The 20,169-nt window shown below is 31.9% G+C and overlaps 2 protein-coding genes across 5 annotated transcripts in view; one reads left to right on the forward strand and one right to left on the reverse strand.

Moving 5' to 3' along the window:
• Lpin (phosphatidate phosphatase LPIN) overlaps positions 1 to 3,964 on the forward strand; it is a 129,466-nt gene extending 125,502 nt beyond the window's left edge. For all 4 annotated transcript variants that reach the window (XM_035350416.2, XM_085815985.1, XM_035350417.2 and 1 more), the window contains one exon: positions 510 to 3,964. The gene's annotated coding sequence lies outside the window, so the exon portion shown is untranslated. The remainder of the gene's footprint in view (positions 1 to 509) is intronic.
• A 1,459-nt stretch (positions 3,965 to 5,423) lies between these two features.
• Positions 5,424 to 20,169, reverse strand: part of LOC118181307 (uncharacterized) — a 180,147-nt gene continuing 165,401 nt past the window's right edge. The window contains exons 5-8 of the mRNA XM_085815986.1: positions 18,653 to 18,968; positions 17,320 to 17,649; positions 12,815 to 13,118; positions 5,424 to 6,806 (exon numbers count right to left, since the gene is read on the reverse strand). Coding sequence (XP_085672112.1) covers positions 6,327 to 6,806; positions 12,815 to 13,118; positions 17,320 to 17,649; positions 18,653 to 18,968 — 1,430 coding nt within the window. The 3' untranslated portion in view covers positions 5,424 to 6,326. The remainder of the gene's footprint in view (positions 6,807 to 12,814; positions 13,119 to 17,319; positions 17,650 to 18,652; positions 18,969 to 20,169) is intronic.

Below are 20,169 nucleotides of genomic sequence, written 5' to 3' on the forward strand. Positions count from 1 at the left end.
GCAGCCAAAATGTAAAATTTTGCATTTTCCGTCGAAACCTGTATGTATATCAATTTGTGTCCAGTTTGCTTTATATCTTCTCGGTGCGTCTTTTTTTTTTTTTTTGTTTTGTTTTGTTTTGTTTTGTTTAAGAGTGTATATAATTAAACTTCCGTTTTATCAGCAATTTATTTTATTGAATTTGTTTCAGAAGAAGAATTATTTCTGAAATGAAAAAATATCTTATAATTAAATTTTATTTATCTACTGAAGTGAAGTATTATTGTCTATTATCTACCGTCAAGTGTCGTTTATGTGCATGAAGATATTTTCTCAATTTATCATTGGATTGCTTTATAATTATTATCTTTTTTATTTGTGTGATGGCAATAGTATAATGCAGGCATAGTATTAATTTTGATACTTTAAAGTAATTCATAAAATTATTTTAAATGTATTGAAATATTAATAACAAATAGTTATATATTTTTGTTTCCTATATTTAAAGATGATTTTAAATTTTCTTTCAGATTTCCTTTTTCAAGAGCCATAAAAGAAAGTTCTCAGTTTCTTTTGTGGTGATTTCAGTGTGATAAATGTGGTGAAATGTGGTGTGGTATTTACATACAGAACATTTGGAAATGCGAAACTCCAGTTAATTTTTGACTTTATTTTCTTCTAGTGACATGTTTTGGGACAAGGGAGAATTTTACTCAGTGCTTACTAAAACTTTTATAGTTTTGTAATTATTTTCCCATGTTTTTAATCTGTAATCAAAAGAAAAAAGTACTCTCATTAAAATATGCCAAAGAAGATCTACATCGGAAAATCTGGAATTTCAATCTGTATTAAAATTAGGATTTGATTTTGATATTATAGACTGAAAACATTTTAAATAGTTTTTATAATATTGAGTGTGTTATAAAATGTAAAAATGTATACTATTAATTAAAATTTTCATGACTTTAAAAATAGGAGCTTATTTTGTACAATGCTATTGTTATGCGTGTTATATCTATGCAATATGTATTTTATGTTTTTCCTTTTTTACTTTATTGTTATATTTGCTTTTTAAGTGACAAAAAAATTAAAAATTTGCTAGTCATAATACAGTCTGATTTTGTTTAATCTGCATTTGATTCAAAGAAAAGCTTTTGTGTATGTGTGAAAAAAACAGATCTAGAGTAAAATTTCTGTCTGCACTTTGCTTTATATTCGAAGTAACGTATTACAAATAAATATTGACATTCCAATCTCGTATTTTGTTATCAATCATACTTGTGCTAATAGACATATATAATGTGTAAAGTTAAAAAAAAAAAAATGAATTATACATTTTGCACATTTGTCTAACCATCTGCTGGAGTGAAATATTAAATTAGCATTATTCTCTTTGTAAAGATGTGATTGAAGGAGCATTAAACTCACTTTGGTGTTCCTTTTCAGTATAAAATAGTAATGTTATTCTCATATATAATATTTTAAATATTCATTAAATGCATTTCAAATATTAATATCTAAAACATGTTTTCTTACCTTTTGTGTAAGTATTTTTGCTATATTAAGAAATTTTTAAAAAGTCATTCTTTGAAATATTTCTGTGATGCAATTTTCATATACTATGAAATACCATCAGACTGCTCCTTTGTCCAGGGTAAAAAAGGCTTTGTAATTAATATGAAGTTTTAATTCTTGTAACGTAATCAAATTTGCCTGTTTTATACATGGTTGCAGATTCTTTTCTATATATTTCTACCATCTTGGATAAGTTATGTATTAATTTCAGGCAGCTTTCATGTTACATATATAAGTATTTAAATATTATGTAATTTGCCTTCACAGAATAATGTTTATTAGATACATTATTAAATTGTACATTTGTATATATTTTGTGAATAGTCAGTATTTATTTTTCATTTTTTACTATGGAAAATTTGTTGTTTACAGCTGTTTCATTCCTTTGTAATGTAGAACCTTTTGCTAAATGCTGTTGAAAGTTCCTGACTAGTTCCATATTTTACATCAAATCTCAACTCAAAATCGACTTTCCTTGCTATAATTTAAATATTAATTTTTCATTCATGTGACTGTGTTATCTTAAATAATCGTAACACGTTGCGATTGATCAGTGATCGGTAAATCTAAATGTTTACATACATGTTTGTAATGTCACATATCAGTTGTTTGCAGTAAGTGTGATTTTAAATATTTAAAGACTTGTTGTAATAATTTTTGAAATAAAACACAGTTAAAAAAAGAAATATGTTGTGATCAGTGCTGTCATATTGTGAATGATTTCTTTGCCAGAAGGAAAAAATCATATAATTAGTATGCCATATTAGTTTGAACATAAAGGACACTTAAAATTTTCAAAAAATTATAGCTATTAGTTCATCTGTTAAATGTTTTCTTTCCCTCTGTGTGTATTTAACTGTCATAAGCAAATTTCACATGTTGCATTTAAAAAAGTGATTTATCCAGTTCTTTTGTATTTTTGTGTAAATTTAAATTAGCAGTATGAAAATTACGTATGACAATACTAACCATATGCAAATTAAATTTCAAAAGCAGCTAACACAACTTCTACAAAATGGTCTAATGTAGGTAGATAAAACAATCAAAATTCCTGGATCCACAGTTTAACAGTGGAAATTAAATAAATCATAAATTGCAAAACGCATGTCATATAAGAACAGGCAGTAACTTGAAAAAATAGACAGGCTATCTAATCTACTATGTGCCCATATAGACAGCCCATGGCAATCCCATTCATGAGTTCTTTGACCAGTGATTTGATGAAACACTTGTTTTTCTTATTTTATCATTCATTGAATGTTATACTGTGATGAAGTAGAAATGTATTATCTTTTCATTGCTTTATCTCTCTTAAAATAGGATAAAAAGAGATTACAAATACACCATAAATGCATGATGTTGCATACAGTATTGTGTTATTGATTACTTTATTTAATATTGTTCATTTCTTTGTTAATAATGCATGATGTTGAACTACATTCACATACTGAGTACTTGGCCAAGATGCGCCATACTCTAGTATGCACTTTGTGCAACATACATAACTTAAATTGGAACTTTTGTTAAAACTGAAGCCTTGGATGGAAAACATAATATTATTGTATTTTCTGTAGTTATTATTGCATGCCAAAATAGCTTTTACAATAGATTCAAAGCAAATCCGAGGACATGAAATAGCCAAGACTTCATTTTTTTTTTGACAAAGTAAGCAATAGATATTTATAATAGAAATTGATATTTATGGCAAAACAAACATAAAGCTCAAATTATTGAAAGAAATGTATCTTCTACTTTGCAACCTCAAGACCCATGAAATCTTTTCCCATGAAATAATCTGCAGTAATTTATTTCAGTGTGATTTTTATGCCTTCATGGTAAAGAAAGATTGTAAAGCCATTTTCATAGTAATGTTGTAAAATTATTTTCCAATATATATATATATATATATTTTAATATTTTTTATGTACTTACTTATCTTAAATACATCAAAGCAATAGATTTGATATATATAATATCAAAGAATTTTTAAATTAATTTGGGTGCATTCCTGGGAGAAATGGAGATTATTGTACACTATTATCACATGTATGACACTCTGCTCCCAAATTCAGTCAAGCACACAACTGTATACTGGCCAAAATGTTTTGCATTTGCAAGCTCAGGATAGAACATTTATTTTTGGCAATGAAAAAAAAAGTGCTTTTTTTGGATTGGAAGCTTGATCAAGAATGGGTTAAAACAATACATATTATGGGTTAAACATTGAAAATTATCTTCTTTGATTAAATAATGATTAAATTTAGGAAAAGAGAATGCGGTTCTGTTTCATTATTTCTTGATTAAACCTTACAGTACTTAATATGTGTATTGCATGAATATTTCTTACTTTAATAACATTCACTAGGAAAATTTTGTAGTTATTCTAAAATAAATGTGAATTTAGTTTAGCTATCTGGGAATATTCTTTTGAAAATGTCAGTTTTTTTTTTTTTTTTTTTTAAATTTAGTGTTCAAATTTTTTGTGTTTCGAGTTACAAATGTTTATTATACATAAAGTCTTCTTTTTGATTGTGTATGACATAATCTTTACACTAAATGAAGAATACAGTATTTTATAAAAGTCAGTTAATTTAACATAATCCACAAATCCCACCACCACTCTCCGAAAATGGAGAAATTTTAAATTACAGCAGAGCAGCTGTACACATATAATTGACAATTCACAAGTGTTCATAGAACTGTAAAGGAATGTTCTTAAAAAGTATGAAGTAGCACTGAATAGGCATTTTGTGGATGATTATTTCAAGAAAGCATGGAAAACTTCACTAGAATGAAAGCATTAGAAATTGATATTTATGGTGAAACAGAAAGCTCAAAAGTATTGCAAGAAATCTCTCTCCTACTTTGAAACCTCAGGATCTATGGAAATTTTTTTTTCTCTTGAAGGACTGATTATAATTAAGACTTCTTATTTGCATGAATTTGAAGTTAAAGTTTTTAGTTTGGGGGGGGGCGTTTAAATTTTTTTCAAATACCTTGCAAAAAATTGTTATCATTGTTTTAGTAAACTTCTTGCATGTAACTGGACCAATGTCACATTGTATGAAAAGTTCAAAATTGTTTATCTTATTTTCTGACATACAGCAATAATAATTAATAATGAACTTATGCATATATTTACTAATAAAATCAATTATGATATCTAATTAAAAGTGTTTAATTATGCACATTTAGCAAGAAGAATATGTAATCTACAGTAGTTATGACTATATTTTAATTAATGAAATTCAGAAAACAACCTATCAATGTCATATGTTGATAAATTAGTTGATAATTAAAAAAAGTACTGTAATATAGCTTTTTTATTAAGCTGCTGGCTTCTTAGCACTATCAGGCACCTGTTTACTGAAAGATTTATAGTATTTTTTTGAAATAATTCATAAATTAAAAAAATTCTACATGGAAACTCGTGGATGTATGTGAGAGGAAAAATAAAAAGAGATTTCCTTTGCTTTCAAAATGATGAAGCTTTCACTTTGCAAGGCTTTATATATATATATATATACACACACACACACACACACACACATATACAGATACATATAAAGAATCCAGATTTTTTTTAATAAAAAAATTACATATGTATATGTATATATATATATATAATTGTAAAAGTATATTTTGCAAATAGATTTTGCTGCATGAGAATAAACAGTTTTTTTTTAAAGAAACTTATTAAACAAGACGTTAAAAAGTTTTTAGATGCATCACGAAAATTGCATTTAGGCCTAATTTTGTGTAACTTATTTAAGTAAAAACATTACAATGAGGAGTCGACGTAAAGAAATGCAGTTTAGGAATGTCAGATGTCTACTTAACTGTTTTTAATTAGAGATACTTCCTAAGAAGAACTTAAAAAAAAATTGTTTATTATAGAGCATTGCGCAGAAGTAATGGGGCAATAAAAATGATATATTATTCTTAACATAATTTACTCACTCTTGTGAAAAATAAACCTTTCGTTTTAGTGAAAATCACATAACTGGATTCAAAACAGTGTTTTACATATGTTAGTATAAAATAATTAGATTGATTAAAACAAAAGTGATTCAAAAACTGATCATTGGATGTATTTACTAGTAATTTTCTGATAGGTTTGTACATTATATAATTATACGTATAAATTTGCTTTGCTTTGATAGTTTCGTGCTTATTTACATAAACTGCATTCTTTGAGCAGTCCATACAACACACTGGAAGAGTAAGTTCTCTTTTGGACTTTAGGCAACACAAATGTCAACATACACATACTATAATAATACACAGATCTTCCTTGCCCCATTTGTTCTGCGCCATCCTGTATATATATATATATATATATATGAATTTCCATTTATCTCTCGAAATTAATCGACCGTACATTTTTTTAAATAACAGTCTATTTATACAGAGTCTATTTGAAGAGCATAACTAAAATTTTGTCATAGAAGCTTTGTTCGTAAAAATCTAACATTATAAATACTACATGAGGTTATTTTCCATCTTACGCTATTTGGCATTGCGGTTGAAACACCTATTTAAAGAGACAATTTTCCATTGTATTTTTTTTTCCCTTAGTAGTTTCACTAAGAACTAATGATAACTTTTTACAAATGTCCATTATGATCTTACCCGAGATCGTTGTTTCGAAGTTTGTCATTTTGTAAGGAAGGAATACGCAGATCACTCAGAAGATTGTTCATTTAAAAATGATCGAATGCGCAATGCGGTAATTTTCAATCACAATTCGAATTGGAATGTCAACCACAATTTCATACCGCGTATACTTCATCGAATCCAGTTCTACCAGACCAGGGGAAAACAGATGGACAGGGCTGGCAAGTTTTCAAATTCCTGCTTCCTCCTTTGTAATTCAAATTGCAGGAAGTGGGATGATGGCAAGGCCCTGGCTTTTCTGGGTCCTTTGGACACTGCCAAGGTTTGAAGGATTTAATCCTAGATAAAGGCGTGGGATCTCTTATCCATTGGATAGCTTGCCAGTTAGTTACGATGTATACGTCATCTTTGGAATTGATATAATCAATGAATTTCAGATATCCTTTTCTGTAATGCTGCGTGGTAAACCAAGCTGCATGATAAAACAGGCCAAATGGAGCTCGATTTGATTTGTAATGTCGCTCAAAATTCTTCAGAAGCATTTTATAAACATCCTCTGCATTATCAGGATTGGCACATGCGTCACCCATGGAGCATCGGCCTCCTCTGTAGTCATTCCACATAACCATGCCAACCTAGAGCAGATGAGAATAAAATTAAGTTTTTAAATTATGAGTGCACCAAAAAAAAAAAAAAAAAAAAAAAAAAACTAAAAAAGGTGTAATGAAGCGTCAAATTATTTGCATCATATATTTTAGACGCATATATAAACAAAAATATAAAGTATGAGTCAAAGCTTGAATTTTTAAACTCTTAAAAATGCCGTAACACAGTGTTACCAACCTTTTTGATCCGCCGAGCTTTTCTTAGGAACAATTTCTTTGGCGGAGCTTCTTAAGCTTATCTTGTGTCTTACAAGTTAACAATATTTAAGAATAATATAACAGGGATAGGAAGAGGAGAAAGGTAGTAAGGCATTCTAAAGAACCATCAAAACAGTTGTGTAATGTCCATGCAGTGGAATTTTATTTTAAAGAAACTAAATAAAAAAAATTTAAATTAAATAATTAAAAAAATTTAAAAATGTAACATAAAAATTTAGTTTATTCTTCACTATCACCAATACATATGATATGGTCAAAATCTTGCCACATGCCGAATTTCATTCAAAAGTCAATAAATCACACCATTTGTATAACAATAGAATTTCCATTATTAGTGAGAGCAACAATGACAAGTTCCCTAGAATAAACTTACTTTCATTACTTATTATTCCAAATTTTTATTATTCAGTATAGAAGATAACTCCAATTTAATTTGAGTAGTTAGTTTAATCAGAGCGGATTGTACTACAACAGTAAACCTAATTTAAGACTTAGCATAAAATAATTTTTTTGTTTTGTTTCTCGTTTGTTTTGTTTTTAATTTTGTTTCTCATTTGTTTTGTTTTTAATTTTGTTTCTACATTTTAGGTTCAGTTTTTGATAATGGTTCGAGAATGTATGGTTCTGCATTGAGACACATATGTATTTTGTTTAGTTGTAGTCTAAGCGAAGAGTACGCTTCACTGTGAGAAAGGCAGTAATACTAATTTTACTTAACTAGATAAAATTTTGAATTTATCTTATAAATGCAGTCAAAATTCCGAAAGACTTCGGGTTTGAAACGTCATTTTTAGTTTGAAGTTGAAATGCTAAATTTATGAGCATCTTGTATTATTTTGCTCTGTTTAAGCTGGGGCTTTATGAGGTATTATTAAGATGGGGCACTTAACATGTCAAGATCCCCTCATCAAGTACTTTCTCTTGATCTGCTGGAAAGTAATATTCAAGCAACTCTTTCAGGGCTTCGCATAAAAGGTTTTCTGTATTTTTTTCTTGAATCTTGATTGAGGAAGCTTTTTGGAAGAGATAAGCAATCGATATCTTTTTTCCACGCACACCAAGACATAAGTTTCTTGTTAAAATATGACACTTTGGCGTTTGCATCAAAAACTAGCATTTTTTCCGAGTAATGATTTTCCTTGCAAATGATTTCGTTCATTTTGCTAAAAATTTCGACCAAGCAGGCAAGTTTGAGCGCAGTCTTCATCATTTGAAACCATCACCAATACAGCATTATGGTTTGCCAAAAATGCTGCTACCTCTGCAAGCAGTTTCATCAAATGTGATAGCGGTTTTCTTTTGAGTCAATAATGTAACTTTTTTCTATCGAAAATGCATTGTAGTATTAGCAGTTATGGCTAATAACTGCTAATAATTATAAATTTCACAAACAGATCAAACGCATTGAAAATTCGGTAAAAGAATTAGTTAAAATTCCACTGTGAACTGACTCTGAAACGATTAGCCAGCCTCTAATTTATACGAATTTATACGTTAAATTTGAAACTACGAGTAGAGGTCAGGAATTTTGGAAGGATGGAGATTAGTGACAAATTTCTGGAATGGGAAACGATGGAAATGGAACTGAATTTTCAAGAAATCATTCAGATATTCAGTTCCATTTCCATCAGAAAGGCCATTAAAACTTGACAAGTGACAGACCAGCGTCCCGCTCAGTTTCGTCGTCTCGTCTGTCTTATTTAAAAATGAATTTGAAATTAGTAGCAGTAGAATGAATGATTCTTATCTGATACAGAAGGCGCAAAATTCAACTTGACAAATTTACGCTGAGAATATAATTTCTATTTTGGCATTCCATTTTTTATCTTTTATTTCACTCAATTTTTATGCATTTTATTTCTCTGGAATCCGCGGAGCCTCTGGGAAGCACACGCGGAGCTTTTATAGCTCCTAGAAGCACAGCTTAGGAATCGCTGCTAACGTGTTATGCCTGATATGTTAAATTCAATCTTTCTATAAGAGTTATCTACCTTGAAAAGTGGCTTCTTATCGAGGATTTTCTATTGAATTTGTTCCTTTTTATTTCCAATGAAGCAACAGAGGAAAAAAGATGCGAAGTCTAATTTTTAAGGTTTTTCTGTCACTTAAAATAATTTTTATACAGGATGGCTCATGAAAATAATATAGCCCACCTTCAATACGGGTGTCAAGATCTTTGCTCTCTGCTTCTGACGGTCCGTCTAGTGATTTGGTGTCACTTAACTCCTTCGAGCCGGGTAGCGAAAACGCGCGCTTATCGCTGAGGCCGGCAGTGTCTTACGCGAGCGTCTCTCCAGGGCCGAGGGCTTTTTTGCTACTAAGCCTAAATCCATAATTTCCGAAGTATCAACGCATTGTTTAATAATGCTCTATAGAGTATTTAAACGGCTTATGCTTTATAAATATTTTTATATATATACTTTAATTACCTTATTTCTTGTTTAAATGCATATTTTACACATTTTATTTTAATTACTCACCATTTTATGACTTTTAACCTTATACATCTGAAAACTAAATATATTACTTAAAATTCTCTTTTCGTATGAAAAATTTTAAAACAGGGATCTACACACAGTCCTACGTTACATTCCTTGCACTCGTAATAACTCATTTGCCGTTTTGGAGGATTTTTCCAGGAATGTGAACAAACGAAGCATCGTCATCTCATTTTCTTATCAGTCTCTTCTGAACAAAGTTTTGGAAAATGTCTTTCAGTTAATCTTTCAGAATCAATATCAGAATATCAGAATTTCAGAATCAATATCTGAAATATTTTGCATCATTTCTGCTATTTCATGCTCTGTTAAACATTTTCGACGCTTCGACTTTGCAACGGTAAAAACAAAGAATTCACGTCTAACAAGATCTAATTATTTTCTAAAAACTGAACTGCAAACCGAAATACCCAACGCTTTAGAGCAAATAAAACTTCTCTACTTACAGTAAACAACTACCACGTGCGAATAAAGTGCGATTTAAAGAGACGTCATAAATCACGCCATTCGGAAACATTTATTTCCCCGTTTGTTTATATAATCAAAAACACGTGTATGTGAGTCATGCTTCTCTCATTTCGAGTAGAAGGTCTAATTTACATGTATCTGAAACCATATGGACATACAGTGCCATCTTGTGGCAGAAATTATAGTTTGAAAAACGTTCCAAAGTACTGGCACAAATACGTGACAGTCGGTAGAGAATGGAACAATTCTCTGGCACGCCTGCGTGTCGGCCGGTAGGTAAGTGCGTTCGTTGCTGGCACGTATACGTGACAGTCGGCGCGAAGGGGTTAATAAAGCTGCCCACTCGGTGTAGCAGTTAGTGATGCTGACTGCCGTACTGATGAACTCAGGTTGGAATCCTGGAGAAAGCGTGGATGTTTGTAAGCGTGTATAATACCTGTGGTGGTAAGGAGGCACTCAAAATATATGGTGAGCTGAAAGCTCTGAAAGGTTGATGGTTAGGGAAGAGGGGTGGGAGGTCTTCGAACCGCTCTTCGGGGTTGTTCTCCCTCAAAACTGGGGCGGAACTGCACAATTACTGCGACGGGAGTATACCTGTACCATCCATGGTGAAATTTTGTTGTCCCACCAACTTCTACCTATAACTGTTGCCAAATAAAGCAGTGCTCCAGCTTTATTTTGTTTTCCTATTCAATTCTGTGCAAATCCCGTCAGAAAGATGGCGTCCCAACTTATCATATTATTGCCGGAGGCGTGCTTCTTTTTCATGAATAACCCTGTACAATTAAGAAAATGTCTGCATAAAAGCTATATATTTTAAGAATTCAGAAAGAAAATAAAAACTGTTTTGGGAGATATAAATTAACAACATTTAATCGTTATGCAAAATATGTGATGTATTTAACTTTGTAGAGAAGATGTAGTGAATAGGTTACTAAATGCTGTTTAAATTAAAAATAAAAATAAAATAATAATAATAAAAAAAATCAGATGAGTTCTGTTTGAAAATAGTGTACGTTAAGCTATGCAAATATTAAAAGAAAAAAAAAAAAAAAAAAAAAAAAAAAAAAAAAAGCGAGCACGTACTAAAAATGTATTGCACTAAGTTTTTATTTGAATCCTGGAAGATCAGCAAGATTACGAAGAAAGTATCGAAAACGAACTAAAGATAATTTTTTTTTAACCCTAGAACGTCATCCATAAGGATAAGTTCATAATTGCTTTGCAAACAAAAGAGCCTATAATTCGAGGAAATATCTTTGAACAGGGGTAAGGTAATCTAATTCGTATTTTAGTTTATACTTGAGGAATTTTTCTTTATGTTATATTTTTAACTGCCAAGGAACAATTTACTCTACATTTATTGGAACCATTTTCTTTTTAATACGTAGACTCTACTAACCACTTTCGCTACGACTAAACTTCACGATTGCGGTGCCGTGCGCTTCAATATAACAAGCGGTAAGTGTCTCATTCACGCCGCTCCGCGTCTGCGAGTGCAGTCCAGAGCTGTAACTCAAGAAATAAACAATCTCGTTGTTAGGCGACGTGTGCACCACGTTATTTTCATTTTTGCGATAAATGCCTATCGACGTGGTGTTCACGTCGCTCGCGGTTTGAGACAAAAGCATCTCAACGTGCGTGGCACGTCTTTTTAGCGGAAGTGGTTAATAGAATTAAATTTTCAATAAACTTAAGAAGTATTATTAGATTTATTTAGCTTCTATGCTAGAATATGGTTAAGTAAAATACTGTGAATAAATCTGAAAAATGAAAATATAAGAAACTTAATGCATTGCAAGTTTATAGAACACAAAATTCCGAGATACAGTAAGACCCCGCTTAACGCGGGGGATACGTTCCATCAAAGTACAGCGTAATGCGAAACAGCGCTAAACGAGGCTATCTTTACATGTAAATATTGGGGTTAGGGGAAGATGGCTAGGAAATTGGTTAGGTTTTAAATTTAAAAAGTATGTTTTTTTAATAAAAATAAAACCAAACATTTATTTCTTAAAGCCCAAATTAATACCACATTATTATTTCTTGCAAAAATAAAAACAAAATATAAATAACAAAACGAATATTCTTAAAAAAAAAAAAAAAACAAATAAAATTCGAAGTCAGTCATATTTAGTTAGCCTTCCGCGTTTTCAGTGTTCTGCCTTTATGTGACAAAAGCATCTAATGTTGTTTGCCTTTTTCTTTTGCGTTGTTCTCTTAAAAGTTCTTCATAAACGGATAGAGCATCTCTAACACCACGCCTTACTTTTGAGCTCCTGTCAAAATTCGGATCATTTTCAATGAATTGATCCATTATTTCAGTTATGGTAAACAAACTCCTTTTTACAAACGCCATCGAAAGTTCTTTTTGCTCTTCTTCTGAATCACTGCTGTCAACATTTTTGTTTTATTCTTGTTCAGTTAATTCCTTGAGCTCATCATTAGAAAGACTTGCCGCTGCTTCTTGAATTATTTCTTCGACATCTTCCACATTTACCCCTTCAAAATATGTCTGTACAATACCGCACCAAACAAGAAATACAAGTACACTCTTTCGGATATGTATTTGAAACCTATCGCTGCATAATATTTCGTGGAATCCCCGTATGCTGCGAGCGATTTCGTGGAATCCCCGGGTTGAAATAAAAGAGTGCTAAACCGAAACAGCGCTAAACGAAACAGCGTTAAGCGGGGTCTTACTGTACACATAGCAGTTATATATATATATATATATATATATGTAAAATTAAAAAAAAAATCGTGTTAAACTATTTACTGTAGAAAACTTACCTCCCATAAGCCTGGGAAAGATTTCGTTGGGCAAGGTGGAATCATGCATTCATGGCCAATGTTGTAATCAAGGGTATACGGATAGAAAGGAGGATTGTTGTCCAGGACAGGCATAGATGAATCATAAGTGAAGTTGGTTTGGTACAACATCTCAAACATACTGTTGCCACCAACTTGGAGGAAAGGAGCTCGCATGCCCCTGATGTCTTCAAGTTTTACACCACCGTACAAGTGAAGAATTTCTCGCTGACCATTAATTTCTTTTGCCCAGTGACTGACAGAAAATTTTTCCCCATGGCTATGGCTATGAATAAAAAACGAGATATAAAATACTTTAATAGAACAGTTTAATATAAATAATTTATTTTTCATAGGTAAAAAGTGTAAAAGTCATTTAGAACAATTCAAATTTTAGTTCCTAGGCATTTGTAACATTTCTTTCTGAATTCTGAATTTATAATATTCAATATAAATTCTTAAATTATCGAAGTTAATTAGCATTATATTCAAGATGCCATTTTACAAGGCGTCCACACGAGGGCTTTTCGGTGACAAGTGGCCTAAGCTAAACTTCGTTGCTAGGCAACCATACCCTGCTGGTATTAGTAATTTGTTTAAGTATTCTAATTGTTTAAATTCATGTCAGCCTGGTATAAGAACGACCACAGAAAGAAAATACAAACTGAAATTAGGTCGACGAATTCGCAAAGTCAGCTTCAGTGTATGCACATGCATACACGCACAATTACCTTCGCTGACTTGTTGGGGCCTAAGCCGTCTTCCTCAGGTGAGAACGGCGTTAACGGCTTTTACGCCCTTAGAACTATGACAATAATGATGATTACACCGTCGTGTAAATTATCTTTTAAGAACAGTGTTTAGATCATTGGTTGCTTAGCTGTACTAATTAAGACCTTTATTCGTGTTTCATGATTTACCCGTAAATAAAATTAAATAATTTTTTTTTTTCAAAAGCAAATGAAAATAAAAAATGTGAGTTGACTTTAAAATGCTTAAAATTTAATAGTTCAGGGCATAATTGAATTAAAATGTAATAGAATATACTTTAACGGTATTTAAAATTTAACAGAATTTTAAATAATATTTTTTTTTCAGAAATTACATGAATTTTGCTTAAATCCGATATTATTTTCGTTTATCGCCAAAACGAAAGCGTTTCTAAAAAACATAGGAGACTTTCATTTTTCCTTAATGAAAGACCGCTTAAAGCACGTAAATAATATTTAACCGTACTAAATAAACACATCTGTTTTGAATTCTCAAAATGAAATGGTAATATGATGACTAATGAAAGAAGTCTAGATGAGCGGTTCTCAATCTTTTGACTAACGTGTACCATCTAAGCAAAAATTGAAAACCTTTAGTACCACCACTACAAATTATTACTACCACCACCACTCTTGAACAAAGCTCAGATCGGATAAATTTACGAGTGTTAGAGAAAAATCTCAATCAGGATGTTGGAGTTTTAATTTTTGAATTTAATATTTAAAACATACTTTGCTTCTTTGCGTACCACCTATTTTTCTCTTGCGTGCCACCTGTAGCACGCGTACCACCGGTTGAGAACCCCTGGTTTAGATGTTACAGAATCATTTTTATTTATTTATTTGAAGTTGAATTTGCTTAACAGGAAAAGTGCTGTGTTAATCGCGATAAGGTCCTTCTTCAAGCTTTGAAATAATCAGAAAGTGAAAAGAAAGGCTTGCAGGAATCTATTTTTGGTAAGAGTGCATGTATGTTTTTTGAATCTCTTCAATAATCTCCTTTGGTATTTTCAGTTTTGAGGAGGAAAAAGTAATTAATTTGGAGAATGAAACGGGGTCTATTGAGTATACAGTTTGGTTTTTTGGGGGCAGAAGTTGTTGTACGACTACTGAACTTCCATGAAGTTGCATCGTCGTGTAGTGCGATCTGCCTGAGATAATGGTTTTGATTGAATTATAAGACATTTTCTCCCTCCTTTCTGCATCCTTCGCGGTGTAAGTGAATAGCATGTCGACGCGTAATCAGGAGGTCCGGAGTTCGAATCCCGGCAATACCATTACGAATTTCTTTGATTTTCTTCCTTCAAAAAATTCTAAAAATGACTTTGCGAATGGCTCTCGAACTAAAAGGTAGTGTACGATAATTCGTAACCACCAACCAGTATCTGGCGACTGGATCACCTTCTCCCCAGTCGCCCTTTAAAAGGGAGAGTATGTTCAGTATTTTTTCCTACTTTCCGATGCCTTCGTTGTGTAAATGGATAGCACGTTCGATGCGTAATCGGGAGGTCCGGACTTCGAATCCTCATCGGGATTTTTCCCGCATTTTTACACATTTGACATTTCTGCACATTTTTTACGTTTCCTGCATTGAGTTAAACAATGACTCAGCAAAATGATGTAAAAATGTAGTAAATGTAGTCTGCTTAATTTTCAGCGTTAAAAATCCAGCTAAATTTTATAAAATTTTCGAAAAACAAATTGGTTGTGATGATTTTTCAAACTACAATGCAGTGTTGACTCTGTCAACTGTACATGGATTTAATGATACAATCTTTTTGTATAACTACCAGTTATTATGTCAGTGAAAAGGAGACAGAACCAGCTCATAACCATACCAATAAAAATGGGGAAGAATGAAATAACTAAAACAGTTGGCAAAGAAACTCTTTTGGAAAGTAAAAAGGATCTCGCCGGAGAATTAAAAGAAGAGGATGCAGGTAGTCAGGTGCAGCATCAGTAAGGAGCACTTCAGAAATCTTTCAAGACTATTTTTAGCTGACTCACTGCGGTATTAAATTGGTACGAAGTCCAAAGCCAGAGGATGTCCAAGATTTAAACCTGTTCATATCAAAAACCCGAAATGAAAACACCTTTCTACAAAACTTTTTTTGTACTTTATCATGCAATATTAAAGGCCGTACTATGGGCTTCGTATATTGCTCATCATAGTTTAAACATAACACCACCCTTGATCTCTCTTTGATTAAAAGCAGGAGGTCTGATAGTACTGAAAACATCGCGAAACAAGGGCATAAGATGTAGCACAAACTGATACGGAGATGCTTGAGGATGCACAAAATTGTTTCAATGAGAATATGAGTTCAATGAGAATGTGAAGAATCGGCACTAATACATTAGGCTGACAAAGTGCGAGAAAATAGCCAATAGAATGTGTTTAACGAAAGGTTATTTATATTTGGTGCATTAAATTTCAGGGAAGAAAAGTAAATGTGAATCACTTTAATCTCCTAGGTTTTGACAATCGAAGCTTTTAGAAGATCGGTTAATGCGAATGCAGATCTACATGTAGTAAAATTCCTCGTAACCGATACTCAGTCAACCGTCAATATCAAAACAACAGCATTTTAAAAAATTCAGATTTAAATCCAAAATTTTAGCCCATGAGATAAAAAGGGTATGCAATGGGCTTACGATCTGAAGACTTGAACGTTTAAAACACCTGTGTTATGTTTCTGCTGCCCAACATATCAAGCCTAATCCAACTACCAAAATAAGGAATTATACAGAATATAAAAACGAACTTCCCATTCCTTTTTATGCGTCCATTTCTGAATATTGAAAGTTATGTTCACAATTTTCAAAAACAATTTACACTGAAGCCGGTCTTTTTCCCGGAAAGATATAAAGAATATTACTTTAGAACGATGTTGGTGTAAATTGTGACCTATGATCATGTTGACAGATGAAGAATCGAATGATAGTGATTCTCTTTGTTTTAAAACACGTCCGGTATTCGTGTCAGACATATTGGATATTCTTAGAAGATTAATATTAGTAAAGAGGAGACGCAAGCTTAGATGGATGTAGGCAGTTCTGTTCCCGTCGCAAAATTTCAAGACTACGACGAAATAATCTGACATGTACTGGAAAAGGAGGCAAGTGAAGAGGAGGAGGAGAGATGAAGATGAAGACGATACGCAAAGCAAGAAAATTACGTGGAAAGAAGCTGACGAAGAATTGCAGACTTTAATAAGATTTCTCGAGAAATGTTCGTCTGTATCTGTATATGACAAAGCTTTCTCTGTATAGACAGCGAATTTTTAAAACCACAGCGACAATCTTATAAGCAAGCAGACATTCGAAGTTATATGCCATCATACCAAGAATAATATATATTTTCATATGGTAATTTTAAAATGTTGTTTACATTTATTTTTCTGAAGTATAAGATGATGATATGTGTTTTAATTTTATTAATCTGTACAATTCTCAGCATTATTTATTTAATTTTGGGCCGATAGATCAAAAACAATGCCAACGTACTTTGTATGCTAGTCACAAAACCTATGTAAGTTCTAGAATTGTTATATATTCAAGGATCCAGAAAAATCTCTCATGCAGAATCGACATGGTCCCGTTGCTGCCGGTTAAAAGAGATTCTACTATACGTTGCTCTAACCAGTCAGTTTAAAACAATTATCAATTTACATTAAATATTTAATTAAAATAAACTATATGTTAAAAGATGCATACGTGATTGAATGAGATGCCATCTCGTGACCTTTGGAGTAGAGGCTCTGTACCATGCCATAATCTGTCCATTCATGCGACACATAAAAGGTACCTAGTATAGGGCACCCATTGGGATTCTTTCTGTTGTCGAAGATCTCGGAATATAATTCGTAATTTAGATCGTTGACAGCATCATCAAATGTGATCAGAACAATCTGCGGTACTTCCTTAGAGGGAATTCCACCAGGAACATCTGCTCCGGCACATCTACAATCCGGAAGAACACAGTTCCGGCTGTTACATTTGTCAGCTACTACCAGAGGTCTGGGTGTTGTATACACTGGTGGCGGTCTGAAAGAGATGCATTTCTTTACTTGTTGCAATTTTTTTACAAATTATTCTTTTAAATATAGATTTTGAACTACGTCTAAAGCACTAAAGCTTTGTAAATAATGATAACGATCTTTTCATGATTGTTTTAATTATTCTATAATATTTTTCGTATTTAAGAATGATAAGGACTATTTTGGACTGTATATTATTTATTTTTTCTGTTGTTTTAATATAATAATGCTCATATTTATCATATAGTAATAACAGCCATAAATTTAACAACCATAAATTTCTAGATATTACAAGAGCTTAAAACAATTAAAAGCTATAAATGGCAACAGAAATACGTTTCATCAATTCTATTAGATTTTAAAATGCCCGATTGCTTAAAATATTTATTTGCTACTGAAGTGCGAGTTATAATAATTTACTACTGCAAGGGTTTGTCAATATTTTAGAAGTATTTTAATAACATTTTTTTAAAATAATACTTTTTATCAATAACTAAGGAAAACATTTTGCAGACGTGTTAACTTATTAAAATATTTACAGATTTAACGTCTGAAATGGTAATTGTTAACTAAAGTCACGTATCTTAAAAATTCGTTATTAATTGATTTGAGTTAGGTATGGCATCAGAATTAAATTAATAATTAATTATAGTTGAATTATTCGAAAACTGAAAATACTTCGAAATAAAAGCTTCTGTTGGAAAAAAAAAAAAAAAAAAAAAAAAAACCTGAACGATAGTTTTTGAGTGAATGCTTTTCCTGGCTCACAAAACAACCATTTGTTTTCCAATTAATGCGATACACTTTCTAATTTTATTTAATGAGCACAGCGACGAAGTAGATTTAACTGGCTTTTAAAAGTTTAGAGCAATTTGTTTTTACGTACAAAAGTAACTAAAATAAGTGCCTAAAGGCAAAAAATACAGGGAAGTCTTTTTATCGACCTTGCGGACAATTTCTACTAAAATATTAAAAAAAGAAGCAATTAATTAAGAAAGAATTATTTTTACCTTGAGGGTAACTTAGGAAGAGGTTTTGGTCCTGTTTTGATAGGTTTTACAGCTGGTCTGCTAATACCAAACGGCAGAGGTCTTTTGGTTGGTCTTGTCGTTGGAGGACGTCTGGTGGTTGTTATAATTGGTCTTCTTGTGGTTGTGGTTGTGGTAGTGGTAGTCGTGGTGGTCCTGCGAGTGGTGGACGGTGGCTTTTGAAGTCGTATCACAACCTTCGGTACTGGACTAATGTTCTGTACATCATCCTCGTCTTCATAATCATCCTCATCGTAGTAGTATTCAGAATAGTCATCGAAACCTTCAGATGAATCGCCTAAAATTGAATTGGTGATTATGATTGCCATTCGCAATAATATAAACTTAAAACACAGACAGGCGTTAACCCCTAGAAAGGACCATGTAGTAATTAATCACTCTAGTAGCAGAATAAATTTCTCCTCTTTCAAATTTTCCAACTTGTTCTGTAGTGAAAACAGAATTTTTATGTATTCAGAGTATGCATTTTGCCATTCTCTTTAGTCTTCCTCTTTCATATTAATTTACGTTGACGTATTTGCTCATTGTTTTGATTTATTTGGAAACTCATTTACAAAACTGGGAATATAAGACAGTTCTTACGAAAGTCTTCTACTATATATTTTTTAATATAGTAGTAGCTGTCACAGATGCGAGTTATATAAAGTATGTATTCCCCAAAAAAGAAACTTAATAAAAGCTTAGTAATTAAATATTTTATCAATTTATTTAAGCAAAAGGAATATTTCAATATTTTATGGTATTTTGTTTTAACGGCTTCAATTTAAAAGGCGCGCTCATAAAGTAATAGTGCAAATTAAAAGACCAAAAGATAAAATAAAAAGTGAAAGAATAAATGTATGTTTAGAAAGCGTGATTTCTCAACTCTTGTTACAACCAATTTAAACTGGTTATTTTGTCGTCTGCGTTTCAAAACGTTGAAGTTATTTTCATTTAACTGAGAAGGCACTGTACAAAAAATTTTGCTCTGAAATGGAACAATATTATAACATTAAAATTTGTTACAAATTAGGTAAATCTGCTACCGAAATGTTACAGATGATTCGAACAGTATATAGTGACCCATCGTTTTCAGGAACACAAGTATATGAGTGGTGTAATCGCTTTAAATGTGGGCGCGAAAGCGTTGAAGATGAACCAAAGATAGGGTGCCCTTGAACTTCAAAGAATGAGGTAAATGTGGGAAAAATTTGTTCTTAAAAGCTTATAGACGTGTAACAACTTAGCAACTTCCAGACATGTTTGGGATAAGTGAAGAAAGCTGTAGGTTAATTTTAATTGAAAAATCTGAAAATGAGGAAAGTTTGTGCTCGATTTGTGCCTCCGATTTTGGCAGAACAGCAAAAAGAAGACACGAAAGCTTTCTGAGTACGACGAGGCAGGGTAATCATTTCTTAAAGTGTATCACAGCGGGAGATGAGATCTGAAGTCTGCTATATGACCCAGAAGCAAAAAGGCAAAATGCCCAGAGGAAATGA

This window comes from Stegodyphus dumicola, chromosome 4 (assembly GCF_044657685.1).
Source record: "Stegodyphus dumicola isolate Sdum_Otavi_A_Nest chromosome 4, ASM4465768v1".
Lineage (NCBI taxonomy): Eukaryota > Metazoa > Arthropoda > Arachnida > Araneae > Eresidae > Stegodyphus > Stegodyphus dumicola.